Source organism: Antedon mediterranea, chromosome 7 (genome assembly GCF_964355755.1).
Source record: "Antedon mediterranea chromosome 7, ecAntMedi1.1, whole genome shotgun sequence".
In the NCBI taxonomy this organism is placed as follows: Eukaryota; Metazoa; Echinodermata; class Crinoidea; order Comatulida; family Antedonidae; genus Antedon; species Antedon mediterranea.
Window position 1 is genome coordinate 6626740 of NC_092676.1, and position 16141 is coordinate 6642880.

The 16141-nt window shown below is 35.9% G+C and overlaps 1 protein-coding gene across 1 annotated transcript; it reads right to left on the reverse strand.

Annotated features, from left to right (window-relative positions):
- Positions 1–1373: 1373 nt before the first annotated feature.
- LOC140054992 (uncharacterized) lies at positions 1374–12599 on the reverse strand. Its single transcript, XM_072100137.1, has 6 exons — positions 12154–12599; positions 11604–11791; positions 9692–10252; positions 4365–4491; positions 3265–3392; positions 1374–1585 (listed from the first exon to the last, which is right to left on the reverse strand). Exons 1-6 carry the CDS (start codon positions 12597–12599, stop codon positions 1374–1376), a joined length of 1662 nt encoding a protein of 553 aa, XP_071956238.1.
- Between the last annotated feature and the right edge of the window lie 3542 nt (positions 12600–16141).

Below are 16141 nucleotides of genomic sequence, written 5' to 3' on the forward strand. Positions count from 1 at the left end.
TCAATGCCGTAACTCTCTCTATATATGGCTCTGGTTTGTTACAGAGCCATATATAGAGAGAGTTACGACTTTGCGTTCACGGATTTTAGAAATAATAATAATAATAATAAGATTTGTATAGCACACATACCACTCCAGAGTGCTCAAGGCGCATTTAAAAATAAAAAAGAAATAAATCATACAAATTCCTGGCAAATAAAATGCAATTTCTTTGGAGGGTCCCCATCCGTTGTCGTTCTGTCGCGGTCCCGGACCCCTACCTAGGTGACCAAACAAAGGAACAGGATACACATTTGCCTTGCCACAGACGACCGGGTGCTCAGAGACAACAACCAAGACAGAGGCACCCCAAAGATAATGCTGGCCAGGAAAAGGTATACAAAACAATTCTAAGTCTAAACAACTTTAAGGAACCTCATGATTTCCATATGCCTTAATGAATAAATGTGTTTTTAATAATTTTTTAAAAGTATCAACAGTTTTGCAAAATCTTATAGAGCTCGGTAGAGCATTCCACAGACGAGGAGCAGTAACGGAGAATGCTCTGCCACCCCATGAGTGGTGAGACTTAGGCTGATGTAGAAGCAGCGAGTCACTAGAGCGCAGATTACGTCCGGGAACATACAGCCTAAGCATGTCAGAAATATATTCAGGAGCCATGCCATTTATAGACTTAAAAACAAAGAGTAATATTTTAAAAACAATGCGGTACCTAACAGGGAGCCAATGCAATATTTCCAAAGTATTTGATATGTGTCCATATCTTGGTAATTTTTTAACAACTCGTGCCGCTGTATTTTGAATCAGTTGGAGCCTGTGGAGTTGTTTTTGTGGTAGCCCGTATAGCAAAGAGTTTACCATATCAAGTTGTGAAGTGACAAAAGCATGAACAAGTTGTTTAGCTGCTGTCTCATTTATAAACTTACGAATCCTTCGAATGTTTCGCAAGTGAAAAGACGACGCAGAAATAGTTTTTGAGATATGAGAAATCATAGTCATACCCACATCCATTTCAACCCCAAGATTTCTAACCTGCCTAGCCGGGTCAATTTGGGTTTCACCAATGTGAATAAAGCTTGGTGGCAGTTTTTCCAACTGCTGTTTTGATCCAAAAAGAACAAATTCTGTTTTTTCATCATTTAATTTAAGAAAGTTGTTTTTCATCCAGACACGCAATTCATAGATACAATGTTGGAGCAATTCCAAAGAAATGTCACTGTGTTTCATAGTAGGTTTAAAAGAAATATAAATCTGAGTATCATCAGCATAAACATGATAGCACAGATCATATTTACTTATGATATCCCGTATCGGGTGTAAATAAATAGTAAACCATTGCGGCCCAAGAACAGATCCTGGTGGTACCGAAAAGTTTAGAAAAGAAGCTTTTGAAATAGCATCACCAATACATACGTGTTGAGGTCGTTTTTCCAAATATGACCGACACCAATCATAAGTGCATTTCCTTCAATACCAATATAAGTACTGAGTCTATTTAGCAACACAGAATGATCAACCGTATCAAATGCTGCACTTAAATCTAATAATACTAGAGCAGTTAGCTTTCCATCATCCATCCCACGTACTGTAGGATGTCATTATTTACACGAAGTAATGCCGTTTCAGTACTGTGATGCGCTTTGTAGGCAGATTGATACGGATCAAGTAGGCCATGTTTTTGTACATGCGATAAAATCCGTTTATTTATTTTATTTCATCATCACCCTACAGTGACCAAACGTCACCATTAACAGGGCTGAAAGTCGTAAAATATAACATATAATATACAAGCAAAAATCAACAGATAACAAGACAACATTTAAATATTACTGACATTAGACAAAACCTTGTGACGGAAACAAGCAAGGGAATCAAAAAAAATATCAACAGATTCATCAATTTTACATAGTGAGTGGTATAACTTAGGCAAACGATTAACAAAACCATTTTTAGTAATATTTACCCTCCCTCTTGATATAGAAAATAAAGCAGGATAACGCAATTGATATTGTGGAACAGAAATAGGAAAGTACACTTCAAAATTACCATGAAAAATTGAGTTCACAGCCTTAAAAAGAAAAATTAAATCAAATAACTTACGCCTACCCGCTAAATTAATAAGAACGTCTTTGCTAATAGAACCAAATTTACGCACATAAAATCGACAAAACTTGTTCTGAACACTTTGTAATCTAGAAGACTGGGCAAGAGAAATAGAGTTAAAAATAACACTGCAGAATTCAAGATTCGACCTAACTAAAGATTTGTATAAAATAACTAATGCCTTTTTATCGTTGATATGTCTGCAATGTCTCCAAAGAAAACCCAAAAGTCTATTGCATTTAGAGACTATAAAATCAATATGTTTACAGAAGGTTAATGAACTATCTAAAAAAACACCAAGGTCTTTGTGAACAGAGACTCTTTCAAGTATAATATTCTTAATATAAAAGTCAAAATAGATGGGTTTTTTCTTAAGAGTAAAAGACATTGATTTGCATTTAGAGGCATTGACTGACATATTCCAAGTGTCGCACCAGTGAATGAGTCTGTCAACGTCTTCTTGTAACAACAACATATCATTTAAAGTTTGTATAGACTTAAATAATTTGATATCGTCAGCAAACATAAGAACATTAGAATGACGAGGAACAAAGGAAAAATCGTTAATAAACATAATGAAAAAAAGAGGCCCCAAAATAGACCCCTGAGGCACGCCAGATAAAACTGGAAGCCATTCAGACGCGTTACCATCAAAAGTGACTCTCTGAAACCTGTCCGATAAATAACTTGTAAAAAATAAAATTAAATCGTGATTTAGACCAAATTGTTGAAGTTTAAACAAGAGCAACTTATGGGAGACCCTGTCAAAGGCTTTAGCCATGTCTGTATATACAACTTCGCATTGCCCTTTTGCATTTATTGCGTCATACGCATGTGACAACAGAACAGACAAATTTGTTTCACAAGACCTTCCTGGGTAAAATCCGTGTTGATGGTCACTAATAACTGGTGATATATGTTTAAAAATTTGGTCGTGAACAATTTTTTCAAAAACTTTAGAAATAGTTGGCAACAATGAAACCGGTCTATAATTGCGTACATCAGATTTAGAACCAGCTTTAAAGATAGGGCACACGTTAGCTTGCTTCCATTTTATCGGAAAACGTTTCTCAGAAATGCATCTTTCAAATAAAATTTTACAAGGGAAAGAAAGAGGTTTGGCAGCTAAAGACAAAACAATATTACTTAGACCATCATTACCTGAAGCCTTATGAGAATCAATTCCATTAATGTGCTTTTCTATAACCTCCTGATTAAACTCAAGTTTAGATAAGCAATCGATGGGATATTCAGGAAGATTAGGAACATCCAAATCGTTGTTAACAGGACTAAAAACAGAATAAAAAAATTGATTAAGTAAGCTTGCTTTGTCTTTTACAGTGTAAGCTGACTGATTATTAAAATGTAGTTCCGAAGGAATGTTATTATTATTTTTTCTTGAGGATTTTATCCAAGACCAAAAACGTTTCGGATTACAACTTAAATTACAACATAATGAATTAACATAGGTTCGATACTTAAATCTACAAAGTCGTTTAAAATTTGACCTAGCAAATCGAAAATTTTCAATATTTAACCTATTTGGATTACGTTTTTTTTCTCTAAAATATGATTCTTTAGATTTCAAAGCAGTGTAGAGCTCATTATCAAACCATGGTGGGAGTTTTCTCTTAGGTCTGAAAACAGGGACGAGATCTTTGATAGTAGCAAAAATAAAATCATAAAATAAATTAACTGCCTCATCAATGTCAACGGCAAGATCAAGTAAATTCCAAGGAATATGAGAAAGTGTTTGTATAAAATCTAATTTGTTAAGTTTTTTAAAATTATATAACAATCGATCGTCATTATTGATAAGGTGTTTGTTAAACTCTATAGGATATTTAAAATTTATTGCACAGTGATCAGAAGTGAAAATATCTTCACCGAATGAAACTTCATGGCATATAGTATTGCACAAGGCAAGATCAAGAGTGTGATCGGCACATGTCGGAAAATATACAAATTGATTAAAATTATTACCCTGTAAAATATTATCTATAAAAAATTTGCCATTGGAGTTGTCGGGAGCTTCACATTCTACAATATTGCACTTATTATAACTATTCAAACGCCATTTTATCTCAGGTAGATTAAAATCTCCTAATAACATAACGTCATGATTGAAACCCTGAAATTCATATTGCACATTGTTTATAGATTCACAGAGACGATCGATTTGAGATTTAGGTGCCGATGGTGGGCGATAATATATACCAATAATTAAACATTTTTTTCTAGACAGTTGAATTTTGACCCACATTAGTTCTTGACTTTCATCTTCAAACTTAATGAGACGACACGACCTGTATTTGTTGTTAATTAAGAGTAAAACTCCACCGCCTCTCTTGTCCTCTTGCCGGTCCCTGCGATATAGATTAAAGCCATCTAAAGACATTTCACAATCAATTAAAGTGTTATTTAACCAGGTTTCAGTTAATGCTACAACGTCTATGTATCTTGTGCACATGTGACTAAACAATTCCGATTTATATGATTCCATTTTATTTTTTACACTACGAACGTTTTGGTAGTACACCTTTAAAGAGCTACTTTTGTTGTTCGAATTAGTAGCATTCGGGCCAGGATTGACTTCTATGTCCCCTCCAAGTACAACAGACCAAATACGTAGAGTACTAACCGAATTTGAATAGTATGACACAGCCCTGCCAAGGAATTTAAACTTCGATTTCTTTCGTACTTGTAATGATGTAAGGCCAGTTATTGTTATTGCACATTTTGAATAATAAATAGGTATCGGATGAAAATCGTCGTCAATGTAAACAGCATCATTAAAATAGTAGAAAAAGTATTGCACAAAGTTGTTCATAGAACGTTGTGTAAGTTCCAATTCGACTTGGTTCCACTTAACATACTGACCTGGACAGCTGGTTATTGCACATTTTGAATAATAAAATGGTATCGGATGAAAATCGTCGTCAAGAATAAATCGAATGTAGACTGCATCAGTAAAATAGTAGAAAAAATATTGCACAAAGTTGTTCATAGAACGCTTTGTATATTCCATTTCAACTAGGCTCCATTTAACATTTGCATACTGACCTGGACAGCTGACTACACAGACCCCTTCACACACCGGTAATGCTATTCTTTGAAATTCGCTCTGCCGGCCTAGGCTTATTGTGCTAAAATTCACGTATTTATACAAAGATTGGTGAAAATTGTTGTCACAATTGCATCCATATCCACTCCAAAACACTTCGTGATCATCATTAAAGGGATATTGTGTTGGGGTAAACGAGAAAGTAAATGAAATAAACCAGACACAACAGAGCAAAAATACGGCGGTGTTCATTGTTCAAATTCCGACTGGCTGTTTAGAAACAACCTTCTCAATTATTTTTCCTAAAAAACTAAGATTCGAGATAGGTCTGTAGTTTTTCAGAATCTCGGGATCTAGACCTGTTTTTTTCAATGTGGGTCGAACATGGGTGACTTTTAGAGACTCTGGGAAAGAACCACTTTCAAGAGATGTCTGTGAAGTTGGTTACTAGTTCCTAGTTCCTTATTCAAATTCAATTAAAGGGACAGTCAAAAATATTTTTAAAAACAAATTTTAATATGTAATAACTGTCTAATTGAGTTGTTATTGCATCAACATGTTAGCCTTGACCTCCTTTTACTTCTTCCGGTCAAAGTTCAATAACATTTTATGCATTTACGCCTTCTACGGCGAATAAGTAACTAGCTTTTACGAACGTTATAACACTTGACCTACTTAATATTTTCAAAATATTTTGGTATAGATCGATGACTCTTGACCTACTCTACCATTTTCCACCCTAGTTCCGCGAAATTTTGTTCATCTACGCCCTCTACGGCGAATAAGTAACTGGCTTTACGAACGTTATAACACTTGACCTGCTTAATTTTTTCAAAATATTTTTTGTTATGAATCGATCACCCTTGACCTACTCTACCGTTTGCCACCCCAGTTCCGCGAACTTTTTTGCGTCTACGCCCTCTACGGCGAATAAGTAACTGGCGTTACGAATGTTATAACACTTGACCTACTTAATTTTTTCAAAATGTTTTGGTATGGATCGATCACCCGTGACCTACTTTACCATTTGCCACCCCAGTTCCGCGAACTGTTATGCATCTACTCCCTCTACGGCGAATAAGTAACTGGGTTTACGAACGTTATAACACTTGACCTACTTAATTTTTTCAAAATATTTTGCTATAGATCGATCACCCTTGACCTACTCTACCATTTGCCACCCCAGTTCCGCGAACTTGTTTGCGTCTACGCCCTCTACGGCGAATAAGTAACTGGCTTTTACGAACGTTATAACACTTGACCTACTTAATTTTTCCAAAATATTTTGGCATGAATCGATCACCCTTGACCTACTCTACCATTTGCCACCCCAGTTCCGCGAACTTTTTTGCGTCTACGCCCTCTACGGTGAATAAGTAACTGGCTTTTACGAACGTTATAACACTTGACCTACTTAATTTTTTCAAAATATTTTGGTATGAATCGATCACCCTTGACCTACTTTACCAATTGCAACCCTAGTTCCGCGATTTTTTTTGCATCTACGCCCTCTACGGCGAATAAGTAACTGGTTTTACGAACGTTATAACACTTAACCTACTTAATTTTTTCAAAATATTTTGGTATGAATCGATGACCCTTGACCTACTTTACCATTTGCCACCCCAGTTCCGCGAACTTTTTTGCGTCTACGCCCTCTACGGCGAATAAGTAACTGGCTTTTACCAACGTTATAACACTTGACCTACTTAATTTTTTCAAAATATTTTTTGCATCTACGCCCTCTACGGTGAATACGTAATTTGTTATGGGTAGATGACCCTTGACTACTTTACCATTTGCCAAACTAGTTCCGCGAACTTGTACCTATGTCCTTTTATGGCGAATTCATTTTAGTTTTGTTTTGACTTGTTACAACATGCAATTTTAGAAGATAATTTCTGAAGCAAACACAAATACAACAGTTTGCTTATAAACGATAACCACAAGTTATTATTCCGTTATGATTCATTAACACTTTCCAACACAAGTACAACATGAATACCTGAAATTAAAACAGCATTTAAAGTAGGCTCTATCGTAGTAAATAAACTAGAACTAATAAATAACTTCTTACGTCAACATGTGACGACACACTGCATAGTTATTTAATACCGCCCCACAATGTTAAGCCGGGCTATTTTTTCTTGTTAATTACAACAGTTGCAATCGATCAAATGTAATATCTTTTTAAACGTGCTTACAGTATCCATTCTATAAAAGCGCACAAACAAAACAAATCTGAACTGACGTTTTTTTTTAATGTCATTAAACAGCAACTGTTACTTAAAAACAGTTTACACTACCTAACAGCAAAATTAACATATTATTCATTAATACTGTTATTAATATTAAAAAGCGCACAATATTCATTGAGTGATAATAGTCGTTTAAACACAATATACAGTAATATTTTTAAAGCTATATTTGCACAGTACCCGTCTATACCTCACAATATAAATTGGGTGGAATATTGTTTGAAAAACGGTTTAGGCTTATAGACTTTATAACAACAAAATTAACATATTGTGAAATAGGCCTTTAACCTTTAATGTGAAACATAGTCATTAATAATCCTTTATTAATTAACAATTAAAAAGCGCACATTCTTCCCTGGGTGAATAAAGTTGTTTTAAAAACAATACAATAATTGTAATGTAACGAATGTAATGTTGAACTGTAAGTAGCCGGGGTCCAAGGGCCGAGTGCCCGGGAAAAATTTCGGTATCTGACGCTTTCAAGACTGATTTATGGATTGTTATTTTATCGATGACCATCAGAATCTCACACAAAAACAACAGCTTCAGTGAATGCAACTATACAAAATATGTAAACGAACATACTGTAAGGCGGCATAGATTAGACCGCATGTATTTTTTGTCAAGAGGATCACAAAACTCGCACTGAATAAATAAGAGTAAAATGACATTTGTAGATATTGTTTATTGCTATGAAATTATCTCCTCAACACCATGGCCAATGAAATACCCGACAAATAATTAGGCCTACTAAAAGGCTAGGCCTAAAGACCGTCCACGAGAGGATTCACCACGAGCCACTTAGGTAGGCCTAGTGCATGTTTCTCTCTTTTTATCATATTTACCATAAAACGTACATTTAAGACAAGGAATGACATGGCTTAATGTTTTTAAGGTATATATATATGCATTTATTTTTAAAAACGTCACAAATTGTTGAATTTGCCAATTAAATGTTTTTTTTTTTTTAATTTAATTTAATTTGATTTCATTACCATCTTTATTGAGGGTAGCCTATCCAGTTCCAAATAGAACTGATCATTCAGGGCACTCGATAAAACATACATACAGTACAATACAGTACAGAATATAAAATTCAATAGGAGTTAAAATCGTTGACAGATAAAATATATATACATGGTACAAACAATATTAACTGGAAATAAATTCTTTAAGTTCACGTTTAAAGGAAATAATATTTTCAGATTGTCGAATGATTTTAGGAATTATATTAAAATACATAGGCGCTTTATAACTGAAACATTGTTTAAAAATCTCTAATGAAGGTCGAGGAATAATATAATTACAATTAGAGATGGATCTGGTAGTTGGTCGACCTCCGGGCTGAGTCCTGGTTAACATGCGACTGATGTAATCCGGAACGGTATTGATGGAAGCCAGATAGGCGAGACAACCAAGTTGAAACTGATAACGTTGAGAAACGGATGAAATAGAAAGGGTGTTATCAATAAGGTGGGATGAGGTATGAGGGTGAACTTTCAAAATAACTCTTTTAGCTCTATTTTGAAGTTTCTGGACTTTAGCAACGAGTGGTGCTCGTGAGCCCCAGATAGAACAACAATAGTCAATATGAGGTAAGACAAGAGCATTGTATAATATAAGAGATGTAGCTTGGTGGACAAATTTTCGAGTTCGGGCGAGGTTGGAGATAGAGGAACTTAATTTGTTGCACAACTTATCAACGTCCGGAATAAAAGTAAGATGATGGTCTAGAATGATGCCAAGATTCTTATGTTGGGTGACCTGTTTGATAGGTAAGTTGCTAATAGAAACATTTATAGGCCAGAGTGAAGAAAGCCTTTGTTGCGTTCCAATTACCATCACTTCAGTTTTTTTAGTATTGAGCGCTAGACGATTAGCTAGAAGCCAAGTGGAGATTTTATCGAAGTCAAAATTAAGATTGGTTACAATATCGTCAACCTTATCGCTAGAATTGTAAATTATGGTATCATCAGCAAACATATCCATAGAAGAGTACGATAAAAAATTGGGGAGATCATTTATGTATATGGAGAATAATAGTGGTCCAAGGTTGGATCCTTGAGGTATACCAGCGTTGAAATTAATAGATGACGATATAGTTGATTTGTAACAGGCATGTTGCTGACGTCCAGTAAGATAGGCTGTAAACCATTTCACAGCCGATTCGGAAAAACCATAAAGGGAAGTTTACGTAACAGAATTTCGTAGTTTACTAGATCGAACGCTTTCCTTAGATCAATAAAAACTGAACCAATGATTTTACCTTCATTTATACTGTGGATCCAGCTGTCATGAGTTTTAGTGATAGCAGTAATTGTAGAATATGTGGGACGAAATCCAGATTGGTTAGGGCAGAGAAGATTATTTGAAGAAAGATATTCCAGTACTTGCATGCCGACGGCCTTCTCAATCACCTTAGACATGATAGGTAACACAGATATAGGTCTGTAGTTATCCGGTAGATGTTTGTTACCGGATTTAAAGATGGGAGTAACCTTACCAATTTTCCACGAGAGAGGGAAGCTCTGACTGGAGATGGAAGTATTAATAATCTGTGTGAGGAAATTTGCGATGATGGGGGCTGCCGTCCGAACGAGCTTACCATCAATACCGTCGTGTCCAGCAGATTTCGCAGAATTCAGTTCGGAGATTTCCTTCAATACAAAATCAGTACTAACATTATGAAAAGAAGAACATTGTTTAAGAAATGAACATGGATCAACATCAGTAAACTGAAGGTTTGACGTTATATTATTTGCAACATTTGTAAAATAAGTATTCAATTCCTCTGCAATTATAGCAGGTTCGTTAGTGGTAGCACTAACTACCAAAAAAAACAAACAAAGCTGAACTAATGTTTTTTTTTTCAAATGTCATTACAGCAACTGTAAAAAAAGTTTACACTACCTTATAACAGCAAAATTAACATATTCATTAAAACTGTTACCGTTAATATTAACAATTAAAAAGCGCACACTATTCATTGAGTGATAATAGTTACGACAGGTCAAGGGTGATCGATTCATACAAAAATATTTTTAAAAATTAAGTATGTCAAGTGTTATAACGTTCGTAAAAGCCAGTTACTTATTCGCTGTAGAGGGCGTAGACGCAAAAAAGTTAGCGGAACTGGGGTGGCAAATGGTAGAGTAGGTCAAGGGTGATCGATCCATACCAAAATATTTTTAAAAATTAAGTATGTCAAGTGTTATAACGTTCGTAAAAGCCAGTTACTTATTCGCCGTTGAGGACGTAGACGCAAAAAAGTTTGCGGAACTGGGGTGGCAAACGGTAGAGTAGGTCAAGGGTCATCGATCTATACCAAAATATTATGAAAAAAATTAAGCAGGTCAAGTGTTTTAATGTTCGTAAAGCCAGTTACTTATTCGCCGTAGAGGGCGTAGATGCAAAAAAATTCGCGGAACTAAGGTGGAAAATGGTAGAGTAGGTCAAGGGTCATCGATCTATACCAAAATATTTTGAAAATATTAAGTAGGTCAAGTGTTATAACGTTCGTAAAAGCCAGTTACTTATTCGCCGTTGAGGACGTAGACGCAAAAAAGTTCGCGGAACTGGGGTGGCAAATGGTAGAGTAGGTCAAGGGTGATCGATCCATACCAAACTATTTTGAAAAAATTAAGTAGGTCAAGTGTTATAACGTTGGTAAAAGCCAGTTACTTATTCGCCGTAGAGGGCGTAGACGCAAAAAAGTTCGCGGAACTGGGGTGGCAAATGGTAAAGTAGGTCAAGGGTGATCGATTCATACCAAAATGATATGAAAAAATTAAGCAGGTCAAGTGTTCCAACGTTCGTAAAGCCAGTTACTTATTCGCCGTAGAGGGCGTAGATGCAACAAAGTTCGCGGAACTAGGGTGGAAAATGGTAGAGTAGGTCAAGAGTCATCGATCTATACCAAAATATTTTGAAAATATTAAGTAGGTCAAGTGTTATAACGTTCGTAAAAGCTAGTTACTTATTCGCCGTAGAGGGCGTAAATGCATAAAATGTTATTGAACTTTGACCGGAAGAAGTAGAGGAGGTCAAGGCTAACATGTTGATGCAATAACACCTCAATTACACAGTTATTACATATTAAAATCTGTTTTTAAAAATATATTTGTGACTGTCCCTTTAATTGAATTTGAATAAGGAACTAGGAACTAGGAACTAGTAACCAACTTCACAGACATTTTCAAGAGACTTATTAACAATATGTGTGATTAATGGAATAAATGCAGAAGTACATTTCTTAATCAGTGAAGTTGGTACCGGGTCAAGTGCACACGATTTAGAGGGAGAATTTTTGACAATTTTTAAAATTTCCTCATCACTTGCAGGTTCGAACTGAGAAAACCGTATAGACCTAGTAAAACCATAAGATATATTACATTTATCAGAAGCAGTTATAACTTCGCCAGTATTTTCATTTTCTAGTGAATCACGAATTGATTTAATTTTATTTACAAAAAACACAGAAAATCTTTCAGCAAGAGCTTCATCGGAGACAGACGAAGGAAGGACCGATGACTTGGAGTGATGTAAAAGTTTATTTACTATATTGAAAAGTTTCTTTTGATCACCTGTGCAGTCACTAACCAGACTAGAGTAATACCGCGTCTTGGCCTTTTCAATCAGTCCATTTACAACGCATCTTTGAACACAGTATTCCTGTCTATCCTTAGGAAGCTTTGATTTCATCCATTTACGTTCAAGTTGACGACGTACTTTCCTTTCAGATCGAATTTCATCGGTATACCACGGTTTAGCTTCCTTTTGCCTAATTGTTTTGTTTTGTTCTGAACTGGCGCATGTAAATCAAGTACAGCTCTGAGATCAGAATAGCTTTCTACACTGTCTTCAAGAATTACACTTACATCGGTTATATTAGACACACAGGCTTTAATGTCATTTGTGAATTTCTCAATATCAATTTGTTTTAGGTTGCGACTTTTTCTTACAGTTTTGTGTGTTGTGGGCCGTTTAAGATCAAACTTGCAAAATATGGCAAAATGATCTGACAGGCCAGGGTGTATCTTTACATCCGAGAGAAGTAGATCATCTCTAGTGATGATAAGGTCGAGGCAGTGCCCACTACAGTGTGTGGGTTCATTTATATGCTGCTGGAGACCAAACGATCTAAGCAGTGTTTTAAATCTATCGGGCTGCCACATTTTTTTTATTATCCATATGGATATTAAAGTCTCCGCAGAAAACAATTTCAGACGAAAAGAGAATAAAGTCAAACAACGTTTTTTCAAAATCATTTAGGAACTCTGTAACAGACAAGGTTGGTGGTCGATATATGTTAACTAAACGAAGAGATTTCGAGTTAGACGTAATATGCACATGTATAGCCTCAAATGATGCATATGTATGTACATCCGTTTTCAAGTTAACAACTAAGCTTGACTTAGACAGAATTCCAACACCACCCCCAGTTTTGTCCACCCTAGGGACATGCACAAAGCGATATCCTAGTATCGAATTTAATATCAAAACAATCAATTTGTTTAAAGGTTTTTGTTAAGATATTTAACGAAATCATAAAGTTACTGCGAACATGATTTTAAACAACAAAATGTAAAAACAATGCATTACTATAGAGAATCGCTGTACAAACTAAACGCGCACGCGTAGAGCGTGCATGGAGCGCACAACCAGAGCCGTTCCGAAATTGCTATTTTTGTTGTTTTAAATCATGTTCGCAGTAACTTTATAATTTTTTTATTATTTTAACAAAAACCTTTAATCAAATTGATTGTTTTGATATTAAATTCGATAATTAAAGCCTTTTGAACGTTATACATTTTCAAAACAAAAGACTCAACTCCATACGCTATATAGGAATAGTTGGACCATGGAGGTATAAAAAAGATGGTTGGACACAAACACGGCTTCTAATCCATTCAATGCCGTAACTCTCTCTACATTATGGCTCTGGTTTGTTAAGGTCAACAGCGCCCTCTATCTATTATCGAGAAGTAAGGAGTGCAGTATCTTACGTCACAGGCAGTATCGCGGGGTGGTGGCTATGTAAAGCCTGGTTTCCATAAAATCGCTACACCGTGTCGCCGACTGCTGTCGCCGACAGAGCGTAGCGATTCTATGGAAACGCTAGAATTTATCGGGGATCTAGTACGCGAGCGCTAAATATTCTTTGGTACACGCGTATACGAACGACTCATCGCCGACAAAATCGGCAAAGTTGAAACGGTGTAGCGATTTTATGGAAACCAGGCTTAAGGGTCTTTCACACCTGCTCCGGCACGGTTCCGGTCCGGCGACGGCAAATCCAATCGAACGTCAATGTTTCGTTTTTACGCGGCTACGCGCATATCGATTGGTGCTTGGCCGCGTGGAGCGTCGTGAAAACGAAACATTGGCGTTCGATTTGCCGGACCGGAACCGTGCCGGAACATACAGGTGTGAAAGGCCCGTTAAGGGGAAAAATGACGGCAGAATGATGGTCGTACATGCCTTAAATATCGTAAATGTGCTTGTCGTGTGCAAGCCTTTTTGTTATATTTTAATACAGAAAACCACACATATAAATCAAAATTCAGTTATCTTCGTAATACGGGAGAAAAACGGGAGCACAACATTTGGCTCCCGGGAGACGAACCCAAACGGGAGTGTTGGCAATGTTTGCTATTCTATCAACATTTCACAGTAGATTTATAATACTCGTTAGGTAGTGCTTTTTGCCATGTGTTAATATTTCATATATTATGTGGACATATTGTACCCTTGGCTATAATATGTTTTAACCAATTATGTAAACAAATACAAAAGTCGGAAAAATGTGAGTTTTGAAATGGATGGGTAAAAGTAATACGAAATCATGACTTCTAGAAAATCACTTACAAGATCTTTTGATGCGTGCTTAAAATGGACCTGAAATGGAATTTCGATTTTCAAGAAATTCACACATGTTATTTAAATGTATCAAATTAACACAAACCCATACAAATAAAAACAAAATGTATAGTATTTTGAGTAAAAACGACATTTTAAGATACCATGGTAAATTAGCGAAAATTACTCACGCCATTACAATATTCTATTTCAACGGCCGTCGGAAGCCTCTATATTCATGACGTCACATAGGCTTATACACACGATGATATCGAGAGCGTGTATGCCGCCCCGATAGTCAGTGAATGATCGACGGCCTGGAAAGATACGCGAAGCGTTGACACTAATACTCATTTATTCAATATCTAATGTTGTTGAAATATAGGTCCCTAAAATGTACTTCGTTTGTTCTAAAACCCGAATTTAGAAGCCCTACCTCCCAAACCTTTACAAGGCCTAGGCCCCCAATCCAGCGCGCGGAGTCGATCCACATCATGCGGCGAGGCTCCGTTTCATGTGCATCCAAGGACCAAAGCGATATCAACAACTTGCTGCGCTCATTGTCAAGCCAAAGTAAAATATGAGTAAAATTCGTTTTCGAACTGCCTGATTCGTGACAAATAAATTATCATCTCATATTACTAATTTACATTTTAGCAGTATAAATTACGAACGATATACAAAATACACGTCACAAACGGAAAATATGGATACGCATCATTGCGCACGGAGCTGTATCCCGGACAACGTTGCCAGGCCAACTTCGGTATTGCCAGAAAAAAAACGTTGATTTTAAGATTTTAAATCGTCATTTACTCGATGAATAACCGTTTATACGGTAATAATTTTATCTAAAAAAATTCTAAATACGTTTCTGCAAATGCACAAGCATTTTTTAGAAAATACTCCATAGATTTCAAGAGTTATAGCCAAAAAACTGCAAATTGTCCATTGGAGGGATAGGAATATATTCGCAAAGTGACGTCACCCGCGAATTTTTTTGATTTTCAAATGGGGCTTTCCCCAAAAGGGCCAATTTATATTTTGTAACAATATACATTCTAGCAACACCTAATAGCCCCCAAAACATCATTCTAAAATGAAAAAAATCGAAAATCCATTTCAGGTCCATTTTAACAAAAATTATAAAATACTAAAAAAATATGTAAAAAGAGACATTTTATCGAATTACAGAACTTAAAATGCTTCACTCATAAAATATAGATGCATATATTATGCATTTGTGTTGGTGTGTGCGAGTATACACACATAGCCTGTTTTATTTTATATGTATTCATACTTTTGCTATAATATATATAGAAAGAATCCACATGTACTGGAAGTAATAAACTGAATATCTTCTTTTTTAAGACAAAATGTATAAATAATCATGTTAGAAAAACAGTATCGCTTTTTGATGATGAACAACTCTAAAATGTATATAGGAAATGTTTTTTTTTTATTTTGTATCTATTATGTTGTGTTTATTGTTTTATGTTTTATGTGTAAAAGGGTCCTGCAGAAGTGTAAACTTCTCTATGCAGGATCCTTGCCATCATTTATGCTATGAAACTGTATTTATAAACGATGAGTAAATAAATGTGAATTGAATTTGAATTCATTGCAACGAAGTTGCGTTACAAACGGATATGATGTCACTCGCTGGCGATTAACCAAACTCTAACGCACGCATAGACCTACCTTCGTTGTTATTAAAATTAGGCCTAGTTGTGGTTGGTTTAGGAGTTACAGGCCTAGACCGCCGAACACTTGGGCTCGGCATCATCGATTGGTTGTCAGGCATACCAACCAGCCGATCGTTACAGGCCTAGACCGAACACTTGGGCTCGGCATTATC